Source organism: Oryza glaberrima, chromosome 9, assembly GCF_000147395.1.
Source record: "Oryza glaberrima chromosome 9, OglaRS2, whole genome shotgun sequence".
NCBI lineage: Eukaryota > Viridiplantae > Streptophyta > Magnoliopsida > Poales > Poaceae > Oryza > Oryza glaberrima.
The window spans coordinates 20,031,908-20,047,588 of NC_068334.1; the positions used below are offsets into that span (position 1 = coordinate 20,031,908).

General features: G+C 44.1%; 2 protein-coding genes across 2 annotated transcripts; both read right to left on the reverse strand.

Moving 5' to 3' along the window:
• Nucleotides 1–3,293: 3,293 nt before the first annotated feature.
• On the reverse strand, nt 3,294–4,308 carry LOC127785407 (uncharacterized). The gene has a single exon (XM_052312847.1). It carries the CDS (start codon nt 4,111–4,113, stop codon nt 3,466–3,468), a length of 648 nt encoding a protein of 215 aa, XP_052168807.1. The 5' UTR covers nt 4,114–4,308; the 3' UTR covers nt 3,294–3,465.
• Nucleotides 4,309–5,745: 1,437 nt separating this feature from the next.
• LOC127783831 (acyl carrier protein 2, chloroplastic-like) lies at nt 5,746–8,631 on the reverse strand. The gene is made up of 5 exons (XM_052310984.1): nt 8,627–8,631; nt 8,185–8,482; nt 6,691–6,789; nt 6,453–6,575; nt 5,746–6,093 (listed from the first exon to the last, which is right to left on the reverse strand). The coding sequence occupies exons 1-5, from the start codon at nt 8,629–8,631 to the stop codon at nt 5,968–5,970; spliced, it is 651 nt and encodes a 216-aa protein (XP_052166944.1). The 3' UTR covers nt 5,746–5,967.
• Between the last annotated feature and the right edge of the window lie 7,050 nt (nt 8,632–15,681).

Consider the following 15,681-nt stretch of genomic DNA (forward strand, 5'->3'; position numbering starts at 1 on the left):
ATATTTTTTTAAAGGGTACATGATTAAAACTTCGTGTGATAATGTGTGATGCACACAATTGGTTTTATTAATGATAAAACCCTAAAAAGTGGCATTTTCTCGACATTCCAATAAGGGTGATGCCCCATCCGACAATACTGTCTCATCCTCACCTTTCTATCGTAGTGAATTTTTTTAAAACCCTTTTATAAATTTGAGGACATTAAACTACGTTAATTAACGAAAGAGCAGCTAATAATTAAGTGTGGATGATAAATAAGGGTTGTGGTAAGCACACACAGCAACCGCCTTCGATGCTTTATGAGCCATCCATAACATGCCATCGTTGCCACTAGCGGTGCATCAGCGCTACGACAAATTTGAACACCTCTGTAATCACTCTTTATTGAAGATGCCACCACGTGTAAGCTTCTCTTGTACCATGTGTCGGCATGTAAAATTGACACCGTCTATCTTGCATCGTTATAATACGAGCCTTGACTTCATCATGACTTGCATCGTAGAAGACGTCTAATTTTCTTTCAAGTAATTTGATGTTTTACTTCTTTTAAACATTATTGAAAGTAATAGACAATTCCCACAATAATGTAATGGTGTGGTTTCCAAAACAGAAAGTTCTAATTTGGATATCACTTGGTTGTTCAGATGGATTATGGATCCAAAATACACATGAAAACTGCATAAATGCCAATTTTTAAGTGATAAAACATTGTTGTCCCAATAGTTCTACAAAGCTAGCGAGACAGAGCGAACACGTCATTGCGTAAATTAGATGAAAACCATGGGCTACATCACCAATACAAGCTCCATGCAAAACAAAAACAAAGCAAATTGCATTCTAGACACTCCCACAAAGCATGCAAAAGCCAAAACACATTGCGTTGCAAACACTTTTGCAAAGCAAGCCAAACATAGCCATGCAAGACCACGTGAGATAATAAGCTAGGGAGACTTCAGGATCTTTGGATGTTCGATTTGAAAAGATGGTAATTGATACGTTATATCATCCACTTATTATATTATAAATAATTAAAAGGAGGAACCACATTCTATACATTCCCTTCTCTCTAAGGCCTACCCACGCGCATGTTCCGTCAAAAGACAGAAATGCATTACTACTACAAACATTCCACAAAGTTAGTTACCAGAGCCAACACGTCATTGCATAGGAAAGATCAAAACCATGGGCCACATAAACCGACAAGCGTTCTATGCAAAAAGCTAAAATGCATTGCATTGTAAACACTTCCGCAAAAGCATGCAAAAAGCCAAGACACATTCAGTTGCAAACACTTTCACAAAGTAAACCAAAGAAAGCCATGTTCATTGTACTGTAGTGGTGTCAGTGTGTTAGTTATTCTAGATTTCGCCAGTTACATGATACTAGATCAATGTGTGTTAATACTGTGTATTTATCGGTACCATGATTGAGAATATGTGGAATTGCTTGGAATATGTTATTTATCCTCAACTTTTTTGTGTGGATGCATATTGTTTCATATATTTGTATTGAAGTGATTAGATAATTGACGATCTTGAATTAATATTTTTAGGCAATATAATTATTGTACTTTGCCTTATTATGTGACATAGACCGAACTAAGGCTCAATTGGATGTATTACAAGTAAATTATTTTTGCTAGCATGTAATTAGTCAAAAAAAATTATGACACCGTAGCGTTAGCACGGGCAAATTAACTGGTAGAATATGTTCAAGTGTACGCTTCTCTTGAGCCACGTGTCATCATGTGAAATTGCGACCGCCTATCTAGCATCATCGCAATGGGAGCCTTAACTTCATCGTCACTTGTTTTGTAGAAGATGTCTGATTTTCTTTCAGGTAATTTAATATTTTACTTCTTTAAAACAATTTTTAAAGTAATGGACGATTTCCAAAACAATGTAGTGGTTTGGTTTCCAAAACAAAAGCCCTATTTTGGATATCACTTGATTGTTCAGATGGATTATAGATTCAAAATTATCGTCCATTACATTGAAAAAGAATGTTAAAACCCACTTACATGCTTTCATTTAAGGGATAAAAGTTATATTATACAAAATTGAAAAGAAGTACACACTCCCTATGCCATCTTACCTAGCTAGAAACACATTAACATATTCAGTATAAAAAGCCAAAACACATTGTGTTGCATACACTTTCTTAAAGCATGGAAAGGCAAAACTCATTGTGTTGCAGGCACTTTTACACAATCAGCCAAACATAGCTCCGTATCTCTTTCTTATTAACTTCTGACTTCTATTGTTGTCCTTTAGTTATGTGTTAATTTAACTTCCTTATTAACTTACTTTTTATTCAATGATTCAAGTATATAATCAACTATTCCCTCGGTACTAAAAAAATCCAACCTAAGAGAGAATGTAAACCCTCATAGTACAACGAATCTGGACAACCCTTTGTTCAAATTCGTTGTTTTTTTGCGACAGATGGAGTATGTTTTATCCTAATTATCCCCTACAGTGAGTAAGATTTGAAATTTACAGTGTCTAATATAGAATTTACAATGTGAATACATTTGAAAATTTTGACATTTTCTTAAGAAGAATATAGCGCCATAACTATTGCTAGTTGCATTCTCCATTAAAACAAACTTGCGTCCTTTATATAGAAATTTCGTCTATTTCATTTAGAGCACTCCGAATAATCATGCACACAGCATAATGTCTATTAGCGGGTCCAAAATTATATGTTCCCTACCTCTCTCTTGGTCATCTACTTCTTGGGTTTTATGTCGAAGACTTTTTTTTTTTTTTGCAATATGTGTTTTGCAATTTCTACATTTTTGGTTTGTGTGCTTCAAAAGTATCTCGTGTTTCTCCTCTCTCTTCTACATGACACATCACACATCACAGAATCTTATTCCTTCTGCTAAAATAAAACTTCATTTTTAGCATCTCTCATTTATCATATAAATATTTTTTTGAACGGATGGAGTATGTAGCGAAGGATGGAGATACGCACATAACAAATGCATGGAGGATTAGTAAAGTTGTGAACAAATGTTTTGGAATTTGCTAAAGTTTTTTCAACTTTCTATTGGTACACCATATGAGATGGCCGGGAGTGCCGTCAACAGAGCTGAGACATTATCTCTTCATATATTTTGGCGTAGGTTGCGTGATATAGTTATATTATTATATATAAAAAGTATTATAAATTTATTAAGTGAGTGTTTTTTCCTTCCAAATTTGAATTTGGATGAAACCCATCAAAATTCCAGACGACTTCTACTTTCGAGCGTTTTCCGCAGAATTCAACCAGTTTTCGTCAGAATTGTGAACCTGATTCCATCTAGTTCCAAGCAAGCTAGTTTTCATCAAACTGATGTCAAAAGAGTAGAGTAACTACATCTCAGCTTCCAAAGGTAAAAAAAAAAAAGCAAGAGACTGAAAGAAAAATGTGCAGAAACAAGAAGCACACTTTGCTCGGTGCAATGCAACTTCCAGTCAAAAGCAGGCTTCGATTCTGGCGCCGCCGGCTCGCCGGCTTCCCGACGAGAAGGAGTCAACCCTGAGGTGGCGCCGGAACGCCGAGATGAACTCCTCCGCCCGCTTGTTCACCTCCTCCGCCGCCGCATTCCCGTCCGCTTCCTCCTCCTGCTGCGTCTCCGGCGCCGTCGACGTCGCCGGCGGCAGCGTCTGATCCGCCCCGTCGTCCACCACCGCCAGCGCCATGCAGCAGCTGTCAGCGGCAGCGACGGGCACCACCGCCGCCAGCGTCGTCAACGTGCTCCCCTCGGCGCTCTCCTCCCGCCTCTTGCTCCTCCTCCTCTTCACCTTCTTGGCGCCCTCCCCGCACCGTTTTGCGGCGTCGTGCTCGGCGGCGGCGGCGGCGGCGGCGGCGGCCGTCGCCGACGCCGCCGCCGCACGCCTCGGCTGCACGGACACGACGACGATGGAGGCGATGATGACGTTGAGAAGCAGGAACAGGACGGGCGACGGCGCCGTGGCGAGCATCGCCGCGGGCCACCACCGCGCCACGAGCACGGCCGGCACCAGCTTCTTGACGCCCGACACGAACAGCGCCGCCGCCGCCGCGGCCAGCGCCGCCTCCACGAGCTCCTCCTCCCTCCTCGCCTTCTTCCCCTCCGCCATATCGATCGAGAATTCGGGATCTCCCCTACCACCAGCTCTCACTCTCCTCTCCACTATACTCTCTCCCGCCTCTGCTCCTCCGCTATATGTATAGGTCTAGCTAGGTAGAGAGGTAGCCGGGCACCGAAAAGCTCTGAGCTAATCGATGGCGGCAGCGGGTGCCGCGCCGACAGCCGTGCAGCCCGTGCGAGTGGCTGTCGGGGAATTTCCTCCGACAATGGCTTTCTTCTCTCGGCCTGAAGTTGATGGCCTTGCACTGAACCGTTCCCGAGAAAAAAAACCCCGGTGATCAGCGGTTTTCACAAAAACCATTTGGAAGCCATTGGTTTCCAACAAAATTCTGTCCAATTTTGTTTTAAAATAGTAAAATTCGAGTTTGGATTTTCTTTTTTAACTTGAATAACTTTTTAAGAAAAATGAGTTTGGTTTTTTTATGAACTTGATGGAAAACTGGTGGTTTATGTTCTCAAGCCAACCAAAGACTGGTTTTAGTGATAAACGGCCGGTCTTGTAAACCATTGGTGAGGCACTCTATTACAGCAGAAACAACAAAATTGTCTCAGAATCTTGCTTAGTTGCTGATAGAAAATGTCTAACCATAACGCAAGGGTTAAACCTTAGCGATGGCGTGTTTTTATTAGATTAACTGTGTGGATTAGAAGCTAATCTTGCTAGTGGTACTACCATTTGAGACAATTGCAAGAGGGTGTTTTGTTTTGTTTTGTTTTTTGTGTTACCCAGGGAAGAAAAAGCTAGGGAAGCACGCCTGGGGCTCGTGCGGTTTCGTTTGTCCCGTCGGCGTGCTGCGGTGCTTGTGGACAGAATGATGGGGTTTCCTTCTGCTGGGAGCTCGCGATGAGTGAGTTACTCATGTCATCGGAAAGTAAAGCATGGTTTATCGTGACTTTCAGTTCAAAACTACTCCTAAATTTGGAGATGTTTAAGAGCAAGTTCAATAGTATAGCCAACTATTAGCTCCAATTCATCTATAACCAATCTAATAGCACATTCATACAATAGTGCTATACTACATTATTAATACCCGGTCCCACCTACCATACACACACTGCGTCTTGAAGTCCGTGCTACAGCTAGCTACAAATCTGTAGCCCGTTTCTCTTCTCTCTCCTTATTTATCTGCTTAAAATATATCTGTAGCTGGCTTATAGCCTGCTATTGTACATGCTCTAAGTGTTATCTCAGGCTCTTAACATAACTAAAATGCAGCCCTAAGATCAGCCCGGAGGTCTGAAATTAGAGATGCTACCAATCGTGCATTGCTTGTCTAAACAGATTGAAGACTGAACCTTTTGAATTGGATCCCGAAATGAAACATTCATGTCTGACAGTCTCCGATGGTCACATTAGCAAAACATCAGAAACGGATACCACAATAATGACAACTTAACCAGGCCATGAACATAGCACTGTTACACTTAACCAGGCAGACTCTCCCAGAGCTCCTGTGCAAAAAGCATAAGAGCATTTGCTCCCACCTTTATGTTGTTCTTAAGAAAGCACGAGATGGGCTTCTCATTTCTCAAGGTCCAAATCGTCCCCACAAAGTAGAAAAGAAAGCAGCGGTACAACAAAGTTGTAAATCATGATTCATATGGCTCTCATAAAGAGTACTTGACGAAAGACCTAGCGAAAATAGATTTCCTCGGCAATGAAATTTCTTTTTCAACAACTTCAATAGCTTAAAATGTCATAGCATCGCAAAACAGCCAATGATAATCATGTGCTATTAAGGCACCTCTCCACAGTAAAATCTAGCACAGAAAAATGGACATCGAACAACAACAGCAGTTTAATCTCTTTGACAGTTGACACATTATTCCAACGAATTTGAGTTTACTTTGCATTAGAAACAATCTTGTCGATGAGCTCAGCAGCATCCTCCACTGTCGCAATTGACTGCGCGCTTGATTCATCGACACTGATCTTGAAAGCCTCTTCAAGACCCATAACAATCTCAACCTACAAAGGGATTCAAACAAAGTTTAGATCTCTCAGAGAAGGGAATCAGGGAGAGTTATGTAAACAGTAGACAGATGATATGTGGCTACAGAAGCTTCATAAATTAGTCCAAGAAACAAATCAACATAAAGAAGATATCATTTGCCGGGAAACTATATTGCTAGATGAAAAGGTATTTTCAGATAACTTTGTTATAAGCAAGCCAACCCGGTATAACTGGTAGTATAATATGGACAAGGAACAGCCACAAATGTCTTATGATATCTAATAACTACACATCAAGCAATTTCAGGACACGTAGAGGTTAATGCCAAATAGTTGAAACTAATAGAAGAACTTATCGCATCCAGTTGGCTCACCGTATCCAGGGAATCAGCACCAAGATCGGTGAACTTAGAGGCACCAGTAACGTCAGTGCCTTCAGGAAGTACAAGCTGCTTCTTTACAATATCACAAACCTTCTCCACCGTTTCCTTTTTGGCCTGTTCAAATGTATAGTAGCACAAAATGGTGAGAGTTCAATAAAGGAAACATAAGCTGTCATGCGATCTAATCTTTTAAGATTGTGAGTAAAATCCACAGAAGTATGGAACTTACAGCACGGAGAACTGCAAATCTTTGTGTCACTGGCTGCAGAGTGAAAGCCACATTGTTCTTCATTAAACCAGCAAAAGAGACTGAACTGACATTGATTGCCTGTAAACCACCGAACATAACTTCTCAAGGAAAGCAAAATTAAGTGAAATAAGAAATAACAGAATCCATTTGAAGAAGAAACAATGCCAGATCACATGATTAAACTAAGATCACAACTACCAGATATCAGTCCAAGCCACTCTAACAACAAACAAGCAGGTTTGCTATGAAACATTGGTAATCTAAGACTTATCTGATGAAATAAATACAAATGACAGGGACCAATTCCAAAAGTTGGTTTTCGAAGAAGTACACATGCCAAAATTAACCTCAATCTCATTTAGCTTCACAAAGTAACCAATTCATCACTGTTGCAAACTGCAAACTAGACCATTTTTCTTGGTTTGAAACTTTGAATGACTGGACTCTTTGTTTTCAGTAAATTCCAACGGGGCAAGTTTGTATAATCGAAATTACTCCTGCATTATAAAAGTATTGCTGAGCATCACACTTATTCCCATGCTTTAGGAGTCCACCTTTACTTTCATGTCAAATGTAGGTCAGATCAGATAGTAGCAATGGATTTCAATTTTCATGTGATGTGAAGGACAAGAATAGCACCTTGATGAGCATGTGTAGCATGTTCCGAACTTTAGATTAAGTGACAATAAATTATCATGCATTCATAAGAGCCCTCATCAAGAGAGGTAAAGTTGGTGAATCATTTCTATGATGATTCATTTCGCCTTGATTGAGACACTACAATGTCATAAAATACTGCACCATCAGCTGCAATCTTGAATGCGTAATTTGCTTCCGAGATAAGCATCCCATACCATGTAAAATGCAACTTCATTGTTTTCTACTCCTAGATACGAATTATATATAGATAAATATGAAGGTACCAACTCATATGGCACAGTTCACTATTCACAATTTCACACGGTAGGCTAATATTACGAATCCCACTAGAATCGTACGATGTTTTGGGCCATGAGACTATCAGAGACCGTAAATTAGTAGGCTCCAAAGTGCAAAATCAAACTTTACGGACGCACCACGAAGACAAGCAGACAACCTCACTTGGCGACATGCCCAGAAACATGCCTGCGTCAGTTATACACCACGAACTCCAGAACACCATAAGCCACGCCATAAACCCATCGAGCAATAGAGCATATAATCCTAAAAAGCGCAGATCTACCGAGATCCACACCGCACACGATTCCGGATTAAAACGCCAGGCACCAAAACAGCAACCTACGGGCGAACGTCGACCAAACCCCCATCAGATCAACGCCACCCATAGCGCCGCGCGTGAGACTAACCAACCACACACATGGCGATCCCCAAACCCCGGGATGAAGCAGAGCTTAAACCCTAGCGAAAGGAAGGAAGCAAGGAAGGAGACGGATCGGGGGGGGGGGGGGGGGGGCAGTCGGTCCGTTTCGATACCTTGGCTGGCCGCGCGAAGGCGACGGCGGATCCGGCGGCGGTGGTGGTGAAGGCGGCCATGGCGTCGGCGGCGGCGAGCGTGCGTGCAGGGGAGCAGGAGCAGCAGCGCGCGTGGAGAGGAGGTGGAATGGAGGGGGAGGGTGGCGAGGCTTTCTTAAATAAGACGGGTGGGGACAGCGGAGCGGAGGGGGCATCGTGCGTATCGACGGCCGGGGGGCGGAGGTCACGAGGCCCCAGCCCGTGACGGACGCCGCCCACGAGTTTTGCTTTGCCCTCTCTCGCGCGCCGTGGGGCCCACCTGCCAGCCACCCATCCGGCAAACCGCTCCGCTGGTGTGTTGTGACCGACCGACCCGCAGCGCGACTACGCGAGGAGGCTTCCAGAAGATCGTGCGCAATCGTGGTGATACTCCTATCTGGCCATCTACTAGTATTTCGTTTGCCCCATTTTAAATACGAGTAAATTACATCGTTGGTACATGAACTTATTAAGTGGGTGTAATCTAGTGCACAAACTTGTAAAATGCTTATTTTGATGCATGAACTTGTCTGTCATGTACGGAGGAAGACAAAAAGGATATTACGTGGCTAATCTTATTAATTTAGGGGCTCAATAAGATCTATGTAAACATATATCTGACAAAGTTTACTATTAGACATACACATCTTCAATAATAATAGAATGGATAAGAGATCGTATAAAAAAAATTAAAACAGAGCAATGATATAAGAGTGAGAATATATATGAAATTCATCATTTCCATGATGAAGGATAAAGTAGGACTAAATATATAAATATTGCTTGTCTTATGTATACTCGCTACACGTCATATCCTAATCAACATAAGCTTCAAAATTAACATTGTCAAGCTATTTTGGTCATCGTTCGTAGGAAGTAGACAAGTTTGTATATCGAAACGAACATTTCACAAGTTTATGTACTAAGTTATACCCACCTAGCAAGTTTGTGTGCTATCAGTGCAATTTACTCTTTTAAATACAGTAGTTGATTTTGATGTCTAATGTTTAAGCGTATGTTTTATTTAAAATATTTATAAAAAAATAAAGAAAACAAGCTACATATAAAATATTATTCATATTTTATCATTTAACAACAATAAAAATAGTAACATAAAATATTTCAAACAAAAGGACAGTCAATGTTAGACATAGAGGGCTGTTTTGGTTTGAAGCCCTACCAAAATTTTAGTAGTGCCAAATTTTGGGTAAGTTTTGACACTACCAAAATTTTAGTAGGGTTGTGTTGTTTCTAACTCTATTGAATTGGTAAGATTTGGCCTCAAACCAAATAGCTAACAAGTATTATTCAAAACTACCAAATAATTGGTAGGGCAAGAATTGGCTTCAATCCAAACATGCCCAGAAATCCATAACTACACTTAAAATAGGATGTTGGGAGTAGTAAATATTTTTAAATTGTCTAGCAAATGCTATAAGTAATAGAAAAAAAATAGTCGTTGTATTGGTGTTGGATTTTAAATTGTTTAGATTCTCTAAGCACCTGGTCAACTAAAAGTGCTTTGATTTGACTCCCCTGTTTTTACAATCTAGTAGAAATTCTTACATTGCGTGTAAAGTTTGAATCTACGCTTATAAATTTGGAAATGAAGGGATTAGTCAGGATCTTGCTCGCGAAATCGTGGTTGGTAGCACGCTGGTGTTGACGCATCTGTATCTCAGTATCTGTTGGGGGTGACGAACAGGCGATAACTGCCACAAGACCGTCCAACTGTTCTTGGACGAAAATAATGGTAACATGCTGCAATGAAGAACAGCAGGAGACGGTTTTATGGGAGCAGTAGCGTAGTGTGGTACTCCTATATTTCTGTAGCCTGTACTTGCTTCTCACTTCGTACGATTTTATTACAAGGCGTTATGAACAACGACATGGGAAGAGACCGACCTGTACTGTGCTAGAGCTTTAGATTCTAAGAAGCAAGCAGCTGTTTAGTAGCCAGCTTTTGAGAATCTGGAAAAACTCTGAAACCCAGCTTCTGGCTTCTTAGTTCATTTTTCAGAATCTATAATACTCAAAAGCTTTAGACTGTTTGGGGCAGCTTCTAGCAGAAACAGCTTTTAAAAAACAAGCTCCCCCCAAATAGGCCAAGGACAAGTGGAGTAGTGGACAACGACACCAGGGGGCCACGGGCCCATGTAAAAGATCAAAATAACCTGCAGGCCGCGGCCCAACAATTGCACATGTTTTGGGCCTAAATAAACCGTCCCCGTCTCGCAGGCCGCGGCCCAACAACTGCACAGGTTGTGGGCCTAAACAAACCGTCCCCGTCTCGCAGGCCGCTGCGGCCGTCCGCACCGGAACGAGATGGAATAAGTTCACTTTGACTCCCTTAAAAATGACCCGAATCTAATTCATTACCCTAAACTGCAAAACCAGATATCTTGACCCCTAAACTGTTAAAACCGGTATAATTTGACTCCCTCGGCGGTTTTGATAGGCGGTTTTACTGACGTGGCACCTACGTGGCGATATTGACCGAGTCTTCGTTCCACGTGGCGTTGACGTGGCACTTACGTAGCATTAGAATTAAAAAATATACGTGGGACCCATTAATCATTCACAAAAAAGAAATACGGGACCACTGACATGTGAGGCCCTCCCTGGATCCTTCCTTCCTCCTCCTCCCTCTCTCCCTTCTCTCTCTTTCTCTCTCCTTCCTCTTTGGCCGGTGCGCGTGGCGGCAGGCAAGCTAGGGCAGCGAAGGTGAGCCCGCAGCAGTGGTGGTAGAGGAAGCACAACCAGGGCCACGGAGGAGGAGGCGCGTCAGAGCATCCGGCGTACTCTCGACTGTCCCCGGAGGACGTCGTGCCACCGCCGCCGCCCGTCGTCCGTCGTGTCGTCCGCTGTCTCCGTGTAGTCCACGTAGCTGCCCGCAAAGAGTCAGTACCACCACCACCACCCCCTCCTTCTCCTCTTCGCTACTGCTGCTCCGATTCTTGAGACGATCCAGGCAGACGTGCTGACCGTCTCCGGTTGTGTGTCTCCAAGGCTCAATAGCCACAAGCGCCAGGGAGAATCACCAGGAGAAGTTCGACGTGGTCGGGAGGAGGTTCGGGCAGGCCGCGAGCAAGACCAAGGGAATCGTCGGTGACATCTGGTAGCACCGTGAGTAGTGCCCCCCAAATCCAATTTTACAACCGTGACTACAACAAAACATGCATTTAAAGACATTTTATTTGTGGTTTAGAGACGTTCTGCACCGTCCTTAGGCATATGCAGAGTCGCTTCTTCAAAGCATCCCAGAAGCGTCTTCGTTGGGACCGTCTCAAAATTGTAGAAACATTTTATAAAGCATCTCTAACAGATTTGAGACGCTAAAATAGCATCCCTATGGAGGTTGAGACTAGGTTGAGACGCTTTTATGGATGGGCTCAAATAACGTCTCAAATGACCCTTTCACGCGTTCTTAAGAGTAACTGAGACGTTTTATTTAATCCAATTCATACGGCACTTGTAGGATACAAAGCTTTCCTACCAGAGCTTGTTGCAATATTGACAGCATTCACATCACATCTGAATATCATATATATTATTGCATCAACATATCAAATGCCAAAAAACCGTAATACATTTGAATCAATGAGAAGGTAATTATATTAAGAGCAATTGTTATTAACATGTCAGGTCAACAATCATACAAAAAATGAGATTTGCATCTCTAAAAAGAAATTTAGAATGAATCATATGCTAACACTTGCTTGAGCTCCTCCCTTCTTCACAGCATGATATATTTCTTCTTTACAATCTACCTCTGTATAATAGATTTTTACTAACCAAATCATCAAACAACTTTCTGCCATAGCAAATCCCTGAAGCAAAAGGGTCCAAACAATTGATTACTCATTTTATAGTTCTGCAGGATTATAACAAATAACTCAATGGGGGTAGAACTGAACACAAACTCTTGACAAATTGAATAACACAAGTGGATAAATAATTAGTTTTTCTTAGCACACATTAGTTTTCCCTAGCTATCAGGGGACGAGAGAACATACCTGCCACCGACGGAGCCGTCTGAGCCGTGAAACCAGCGCCGCGGCAGGCAGCTAGCGAAGACGATCGAAGATAGATGTGGCGGCGACGGGGAACCGGCGGCTGTCAATGGACGAGGACGGGCTGCCGGCGGCCTGGTGGACTAGCCAGCGGCGACCCAATTGAGGGCTGGCGAGCGGCGGCGCCCCGGCCGAGGATGAGATGGCAGCAGTGGCCTGAGGAGGACGAGGCGGAGCTGGCCTAGTAGGGGAGAGGACGAGCTGGCGGTGGGCAAGGGGCGGCGGCACCAAGCGCCGACGACAGATCTGGACGGGATGACGAGGTCAGGGTCTTTTGCGCCGCACAGAGAGGACGTGGGCGTGGTGGTTTTCAGGATTTTTTTTTCTTTTTAGTTGGTTTGACGATCTTTTCAGGATTTTTTCTTTTGCAAAAAAATAAAAATAGATGTAAATGTAGGACGATATAGAAAGCGTCTCACCGAACGTCTTTATTTTTATTTTCAGGGTGGCTTCGAAAATTGAGACGACTACAGTATCGTCTTAAGAGAAACGCGCTCATTTTGTTGTAGTGCGCACGATCAAATCAAACACACATTCATCATCATTTGCAGCATTCAATCCATCGCTTTTCAGTATCAAAACCACTAATTCCGCTACTACTGATTTGTTTCACTAATGCTATGCAATTCATCATCCGTATAATGGAATCAGTCGCTTTTCAGTGCCAACACACTAATTCTGCTACTAATCTATTTCACCGATGAGAGGCGAGGGCGAGGCAGCTCGGCGAGCCGAAGGTGCCACTGCCACCGGCCTTCGACTTCTCCAAGTCTGGCAGCCTGCGTGACTGGATCCCCGCGGCGTGCGCAAGGTCGTGGCGGCTCGCCGGGATCCCCGCGCGCCGACCGGTGGGAGAGAGAGCGAGGCAGCAGCGCGCGCCGGCCACCGGGAGAGGAGAGAGCGGCGCGCGCCGGTCGGCGGGAGAGGAGGCGAGGCAGCGGCGCGCGCCGGCCGGCGGGAGAGGAGCGGCTCGCCGGCCTCCCCGCCTCCCTCGGCCTCCCTGTCTCCTCCTGTCCTCCCGACTGTGCCACCCGGTGAAGGAAAGGAGAGAGAAAGAGGGAGAGATAAGGGAGAGAGAGAGTAGGAAGGAAGGGAGGAGAGGGAATGACATGTGGGCCCCACATGTTAGTGGGTCCCATGATATATATTTTTTTTAATGACAAATGGGTTCCACATATATTTTTTAATTCTAATGCTACGTAACTACCACGTCAACGCCACGTGGAACAAAGACCAGGTTAACATCGCCACGTAGGCGCCACGTCAACGAAACTGCCATCCAAAATCACTGACTGAGTCAAATTACACCGATTTTAATAGTTGAGGTATAGATATGTGGTATTGTGGTTTAGGGATACATGTCAGATTCGACCATTAGTTAATGAAGTCAAAGTGAACTTATTCCGAACGAGATCGGCCCGTATATATTGAGCTTTTGCTCAAGTGCAGCGAGAGAGACGAGCACTTGTTGATTGATTTTAGGAAAAAGTACACCGATGGTCCCTCAACTCATTGTCGGGACAAAAAGAACTCGTCGTCGGGATAAAAAACTTCATTGAACCGCAAAACAACATATGCGACGTCCCTTAACTATACAAAACCGGTTACCCAAGGTTCTTCAGTGGTTTTAACCCCAGTTTTGATCTACGTGGCGGCTGAGTCAGCATGAGCCCCATATGTCAGGTGTCCACGTCACCCTCTCTCTTTCTCCTCTTCTCTCCCTTCCTCATCTCTCTCTTTCTCACACTTCTCTGCAAGCTGGCCGGGGCGAGGCGGGAGGGCGGCGCCGCGACGGCCGCCGGCGGAGGCGGCGGGCGAGGGGCGAGCTGGAGCGGTGTCGCACATGGAGATGGCCGCCAGGGTGGATCTGCTCAAGGCATGGCTTCCAGCAATCTTCAAGGTACACGACCCCGAATGCGGCCCGGGGCAGCCGCGCATCCTCACTGTCTCCGCCGCCATCGCCATTGCCGTCCTGTGAGCTCGGCCCCTCGTACTTCCAGATCAAGAAGCATGCCAGGACCATGCAGGAGTAGACCCAGACCGCGCAGAGAATGAACTTTCAGTTGAGCCAATACTCAGGAACAGTGGTGTCGACGGCCATGGCTGATGATGGCATTGCTGCAGAGATAAGGCGTTTGCAGCCAGATTCATAATACAGGATATTACTACTCAAACCATGCCTGTTCTTCTACTGCAAATTAGATTCTTGCGCCAAGATAAAGAAAGGAATTATTCTTGCCGACGAAGGGAGAAATGATCAGTACTACGATTCCTATCATTTCGAGACACACAAAAGAAAAAGAAAATCGACGCTAGCCAGATGCTATATATCCTGATACCATGCAACCTGGAGCCCCACGAATGCAGATGGTAAAGATGCAAATCTTTATCCCATTTCCATGATTCCATCCACACAAAAAAGAAACGAACAATACAGAGAAGAACACAAAGAAACACGCATCGGCGCAGAAGAGGGTGGAAAACGAACCCAATCTCAACGGTGACTGGGTTCTTGTTTCTTGACTTCTCCACTGCCTCCCCTTCTCCAACCTTTTCCTGCCACCGCCTCTCTCTCTCTCCGTCGATTCCTCTCCCTCTCCTGACCTCGACGCCTTCATCGGTGGCACGTGCACATCACGGCGACAAGAACGTAGGCGAGAAAATCATAAATGCCGGACAGGAAAAAGAACTACTGATCCTTAACTTTTCGAGAAATCCTTCATCAGTGGTTGTGAATGACTGACTTTTTCAATCCTTTCGACCTTGGTTCCGTAGGAGCAAGTCAGAAAGGTTGAGAAATAGAACCATCTGATTTGATTCGTTCCCAATAGCCATGAGATGATCATCTTAGGGTGATCCTTTTGTCAACGGATGCTCCTATTACACTCGTAGTCTCTGAAGGATGAGAACCCACTATGTAGCATCTACGTCGATAATTCAAGCATTGTATACGTCATTAGTCCGATTCTTTGTAGGAACTACCCGTAATAACGAGCTTGCAAAATGGATCTGTTTATCATAAAGAGATTCGTTGTTCCTGACCCTGCTTCACCTTAATTGTTATTTGAACAAAAAGATTACAATAAACTTTTGGTAAAAGTTCTGTCTTGGTCGGAGTGGGGATAGCATTTCTCTTCTGCATATCTATGGAGTTTTGCAAAACCCAAAACACGGAGGAGGAATCACTCACTCACTCACTCACTCACTTCTGATTTGGGCTTGAGAGAGAGAGAGAGATCTCCAGAGTCAAGCCGCACGTTGACTTATGCTCTCTCCGGAAGCCACGTGAATGAATCCCCTCATCTTCCTCCTCCTGTCTCTCCTCCACCCCACTCACTCTCAACCACAAGGAACGAACAAACCGAGAAGAAGCCAACCAACCAACCAACCACGTACGTCCTGCAGC

Bases quoted from the DNA above. Each gene is read 5' to 3' on its own strand.
- LOC127783831 (XM_052310984.1), bottom strand. The intron at 6,790-8,184 runs GTATCGAAACGG...GGTGGTTTACAG, and splicing joins CCTTCGCGCGGCCAGCCAAG to GCAATCAATGTCAGTTCAGT. The intron at 6,094-6,452 runs GTGAGCCAACTG...ATCCCTTTGTAG, and splicing joins GTGCTGATTCCCTGGATACG to GTTGAGATTGTTATGGGTCT.
- LOC127785407 (XM_052312847.1), bottom strand. From the start codon at position 4,113: ATGGCGGAGGGGAAGAAGGCGAGGAGGGAGGAGGAGCTCGTGGAGGCG.